At 39.7% G+C, this 5,466-nt stretch overlaps 1 protein-coding gene across 3 annotated transcripts in view; it reads right to left on the bottom strand.

Moving 5' to 3' along the window:
* Positions 1-5,466, bottom strand: part of LOC109244323 (DNA mismatch repair protein MLH3) — an 11,656-nt gene that overhangs the window by 3,886 nt on the left and 2,304 nt on the right. For all 3 annotated transcript variants that reach the window (XM_019411385.1, XM_019411384.1, XM_019411387.1), the window contains exons 5-14: positions 4,318-4,472; positions 4,172-4,229; positions 4,040-4,097; positions 3,834-3,926; positions 3,588-3,750; positions 3,480-3,495; positions 3,158-3,354; positions 2,070-2,136; positions 341-1,750; positions 129-258 (exon numbers count right to left, since the gene is read on the bottom strand). In XM_019411385.1, coding sequence (XP_019266930.1) covers positions 129-258; positions 341-1,750; positions 2,070-2,136; positions 3,158-3,354; positions 3,480-3,495; positions 3,588-3,750; positions 3,834-3,926; positions 4,040-4,097; positions 4,172-4,229; positions 4,318-4,472 — 2,347 coding nt within the window. The remainder of the gene's footprint in view (positions 1-128; positions 259-340; positions 1,751-2,069; positions 2,137-3,157; positions 3,355-3,479; positions 3,496-3,587; positions 3,751-3,833; positions 3,927-4,039; positions 4,098-4,171; positions 4,230-4,317; positions 4,473-5,466) is intronic.

Here is a 5,466-nt window from a genome sequence, read left to right on the forward strand (position 1 = left end):
AACAATCAGGCGTGTGTGAGTACTAACAATATTTGATAGAGATAATATAAGAGACGAGACCTCGACGCGAACCCCCCCCCCCCACCCCCACACACACACACACAGACAAAAAAAATTGATAACAGTACCTGACATTAGAGAATATACCATCACCACAACTTGGGGTGGAAGATTGATCACATTGACGGGATGACTGCTGTGGAAGCTCCAAGTTAACAGCTTCTGCAGAATGTTGCGGTCTCCTTGCAGCACTAGTTTCTGCATGGTACAAAAGAGCATTAATTAGTTATACACATCATCATTCATTATTAGCACAAACAAGCACTCAAGGACAAAATACCTGGCATGAGTGGTACATCATGAACAGTCTTAAGGTTGTTATTTCCTGCTGCTTTTCTTAAAGACTCACTCATGGAAAAGAACTTCTTCTTGCCTTGGTAAAATGGAGGAGCTGAATGACTTCTTCCACTCTTCCTCCTTCTTAGCTTATCTGTTATACCTTGATTTCCTGTATCAATCCATTTATGCGAGTCTCCATCCACCCTAGAAGAGAGCATAGCTCGTGGTATCAAATAATTATTAAGATTTTCTTCACCATGAGAATGTACACGTGACAAATCATCTCCATCATAATAGAATTCAGAAGGACCTGAACTGTAAATGTCCTGCGGATCATGAACCCCTATTCTGCCCATATCCTCCCCAGAACAAGCACTAAAATTGAGATCAAACTTTGCAGAACTTCGGAACAAGCAATCCTCTTTTCCCAAATTGTGTAGGGCAGGAACCAGGAGATTATGTTTTCCAAAATTATACGTGACACCAATTTCATCTTTAACGGAGGTTTCAATCCCATTTTCAGCAATATAAGGATCAACATCTTGAAAACGGGTACCGAGCAAAGGAACTGGTAGCAGCGGACATGGATCTGAACTAAAAGGCAGCTGACTAGAACCACAATTTTCAGTCTGTTTAACAAAGTCAAGAAGATGATTGTCTTCATCTAGGATGTCCTTGCTTTGAGTTCTGCACCCGGAGAAATTTTCAAAAAATAGCTCCTTGCCCCTAGGAAACCTTTGATCTAGGACCTGGTTAACAACATCAACTACTTCAAATTTAACACTGTAATCATCTTCAAGGATATCTCGTTTAATTCTGTAATCACTTCTTTTAAATTTAATATCTTCATCACTATCAAAAGATGCTCCGTCATGTATCAGGCTTCTACGCGAAGAACAACTCTGCATAAATGGTTTCCTCCTGTCATGCGTCACATTTGAACTATAATCAAGCTCAAGAGACTCCATAAACGAGGCTTCCTCTGATGATCTACCAGCTACAATTGTTCGGCACTTATCCTCCCATCCTGAACCTAACTGGCAGTCTGATTTATGACTGGAGCTAGCTGGAGAATTGAATTTGTTCTCCAGGAAATCATCCCCTATAGAGAAAACATTAGATGAAAAAGGCTGGGGAGAGCTTCTGGATTTCCAGTTCACACCCATTGTGCAACGACCAGGAGATCCATCAACTGACCGATTTGAATTTTCAGTCTGACAGAGAAATCTGGACTCAGGATCATGCTTTTCAGAAGCACTTCTCCACAGAATATTCTGTGGAGATTGAATCTCTCTCCTGACAGAGCACTCTTCAGTTAGTTTCTTTGGCTGCGGGGAAGGAAGCTCAAGCGTAGGATTGCAACTCCGGGCCCTGCACCTCTTTTTCCTGATCTCATGATTCACAGGCATATCTGAGAAGAGAAGCAGGGAGTGGGATAGCAAGAGATGAGGAGGATACTTATTCTTATCTAGGTTTTCTAAAGCTGATTAAGAGAAAAGAAAGTGACAAAACTAGACGATATCATAACAATGAAATACTTTGCACCATCTGATGCATAAGTAACTCTGTCCCCCCCCCCCCCCCCTCCTCCCCTCCTATTTGGAGGTAGGTGGAAGCTACAGGGAAGGGAATGTGTGTGGTGTGGTCAAACCAACATGTACAGATAACATCAAATATAATGAATCCTATGTGACGTTGCATAAGAATGTCGATAGTGCAATTGCTCTCACCAGAGTTACTTTCTGCCCAGAGATTTGTGACAGTATCCTTAATAAAGCAAAGGACAGGACACCAATCCTTCAACAGTAAAATGAAGAAGCAACTGGTTATCAGAAGAGATTCTTGAAAAGCACATCAAAATAGCATTATTAGATGAACACAACCAGTATCAATGATACCTTAAAAGGAAATTAAACGCTGCACATCATTTTTGCAATTGGATTGTGCATCTAACATGGAAGAAAAATGAACAAGTGACATATTCTAAGACTAAGATAGACAAACAAAACCAGACCCCCCCCCCCCCGTTTTTTTTCCTTCGTGGTGATAACTGATACCTCAAGCCATTTCTCTCTTAACCTACATGGCACATAAACTCAATGAAGTAGATTGATGTAGCAAATTCATTTTTTTATTTTGAGCATGGTAAGGTTGTATAAATGGAGCACAAAGATTGTGCCAAAATTACAAACAGTGCAGACCCTTTACAATTGCTGCAGGAAGCTGAAGAAATCAATCATCCTATCCACAGTATTAACATTTTCTGGTCTAAACCAAAAGCTAAAAAGGAAATGTGTCTATGTAAATCAGCTGCGAAATTCATTTAAAGGGAAGTGGAAATGAATGGGTAAGCAAAAACCGGGAGAATTTGAAACTGGAAGAATTGTCAGAGTCACAGATGCAGACAAATTTGTATGACATATCGTTGTTAACACTGACCTGTTTGGTTTTGCAACCAAAGAAGTTTAGAAACATGGTTTTGCACTGTTCTCCCACAACAATAAGGAGACTACTCTGTTCTCCAGAAACAGCCATGATGCCAGGGTCTTGCCTGTAGGGGGGTCCTTTTATTGACACTTTGAAATCCTATATGTTTAGTAGCGACTAATGGTGTTTATTTAGTAAACCTATTAATTTCACCCATATTAAAGTCCCGAAAAATGATAAGGTGTTTAGTGATAATTTTTCAAAAACAACCCCAACCAATACTGAAAAACAAACCCAAAACCTGAACCTAATTCCATAAAGAATATATCCAAACACTCAAATTAGATTTCCAAACCCCAAAGCAAAATAAAACCATAGACACCAATCTCACCTTAAATTCCACAGAGGCCTTTGATGGCTCCAAAGTTAAATCATAAAAAGATCTTGGGCAGTTTAGGTTCAACAAAAACAGTGGATACATCTGGGAGCTACTTCGCCGCTCAACATCAGAAGCGTTGTCAAAGCTCATTGCTAAGTTATTGAGTAGTTTATGTATTGGTCCCTTGGAAACAAATCTTAAATTGATGTCTGCATTAGTGAAGGTCAAGGAAAACAAATTCACTGTAAAAGACAAGCATCCAATATAGTAATTGTCAACCAAAGATTAGTTTTTCTTTCTTTGGGCAGGAAAATGTACTGAAATAAGTGGATACAGAAATATTGAAGGACCTGCAAATTAAGCAGTTCTAGTTAGGGGAAAAAAGTGTAGAAAAGATAACTTATCACATCTCTTATCCATCAATTTGGCGGGACGTATATACCTTCATCGTGTAAACATCAGGACCTGAGATGTATCCAGAGAGCTTGAATGAACCATCACTTGCATTCAATTTGTTTAGGGAGCTCAAATCCTGAATACCAAACCCACTGGACAATAGCGGCAACGGAGAAGGAGAAGCACGCGTGCATAGCAGGTCATCCTCACTGCATTCAAATCATCAAATGGAAAAAAAAAATCTAAGGAAACAGACAGGAAATACCCTTTAGCAAGTGTAACAAAGAAAGACCTTTCAATATCAACAATTCTGAAGGAGACACTGGGATGCACAAGGGCGATTCTTAGCAGACACTCTTTCACGGAATGCAAGATCCTCTTTGGGCTTCCAGAATATATATGCAAACCAAAGCCAATCAGGTCTGAGAACAGCTTTAGAAATACATTATGTAAATCAATAACTTTGCTTTGTCTGAATTGCAAGAAAACTAGATGTACTTGGAGAGCATTTGCTTCCTTCGAACTGGTTGGTTGTAAAATAAATCACGAACAATGACTGCAAAAAGAAAAATGCCAAGAAATCTCCGTATTAGGTCAACTCGCGTATCAGGTAAGCTTAGACACAATTACCTGTTGTACCAACATCTTGTCTATCATCATCAATTCCAAGGTACAAACACTTGCCGTCCTGTAAACAATGTTAAGAAAAAGACCAAGTTAGTAGTTTTATACCTATCCTGATGGATACTACCAACTAAAACTCAGAAGATCTTTACCTTCAAAACCTTATGATATCCATTTGGCTTTCCGTGAGTTTTAGTAACAATTTCCAACAAAGAAACGTCAGAAATAGAGCTCAGAGCCTCTCCTTTAAAGCCAAAGCTTGCTGGGAAAGCATGCACATCATCCAAGTGTCTGTATTTTGATGTCACTGGCATAAAGCAAGCATTCAGACCATTGTAAGAATGGGCAGACAAAAAGGAAGCTTAACAGAAGATTAAAGAAACAGGCACATATACTATCTCCATAAGCTGAGCCAAAACTTCCTCATCACCAATATGTATGTTCCAGCTCAACTTCAGCTAAGATAATAATAGAAACTACAGCGGAACTCCAAAAGTATATTCCAATAGCCACCGACTTCATTAACTCCACAAGGAAGACCCACTTGACATGATCATAAGCCTTTCCCAAGTCCAGCTTAGACACAATCCCAGCTTCGTTCTTCCTCATTCTAGAAAGTATAAACACTCATCAGCTAACAATACTGCATCCTAAATTTGTCTGCCATTAACAAAAGCCTTCCGTATCTCTGAGATGAAAATGCCAATTATTGTCTCCAATAGTTTTGTTAGTACCTCGGCAGTAATTTAGCACCTAACTCCTTTCTTTTCAGGAATTAATCCTATGAAGGTTGAATACCAACTCTTCTGAAACACTCTGTCTCATGAAAGTGCTGCAATGCCTTCTTTACATCATCCTTCAAGATAGCCTAACATCTCTGATCGCCATAGTATAGCCATCTTGTCCAGAGGCATTGCCCTGCATGTTCTTAATTACCAGTTCAACTCCTCAGCAGAGGAAAGATCTCTACAACCATTCCTTCTCTTCCTCTGATATCCCCTTGAGTTCTCCACATATCCATTCGATTCTTCAAGTCTCAGTTTCTTGGAGTAGAGTTTCATAGAGACTCAAAGTCTCGCTTTACAGCCTCATCAAAGTTCCATATAAATAGCATCATACTACCTGCTCATCTCAAAAGTAGTATATCCATAGATTACTCAGATGAAAATGATCAAAAGTATCTGTCAGGTTGCTCAAATCATGAGTCACAGAATTTTAGACTGCCACAAACTTGTGATTGGCGCAGGAGAAAAAGGAGGGGGGGGGGGGGGGGGGGTACGGAGACGAGAGTTTGTTGTTCG

The sequence above is a fragment of the Nicotiana attenuata genome, unplaced genomic scaffold (genome assembly GCF_001879085.1).
Source record: "Nicotiana attenuata strain UT unplaced genomic scaffold, NIATTr2, whole genome shotgun sequence".
Taxonomy (NCBI): Eukaryota; Viridiplantae; Streptophyta; class Magnoliopsida; order Solanales; family Solanaceae; genus Nicotiana; species Nicotiana attenuata.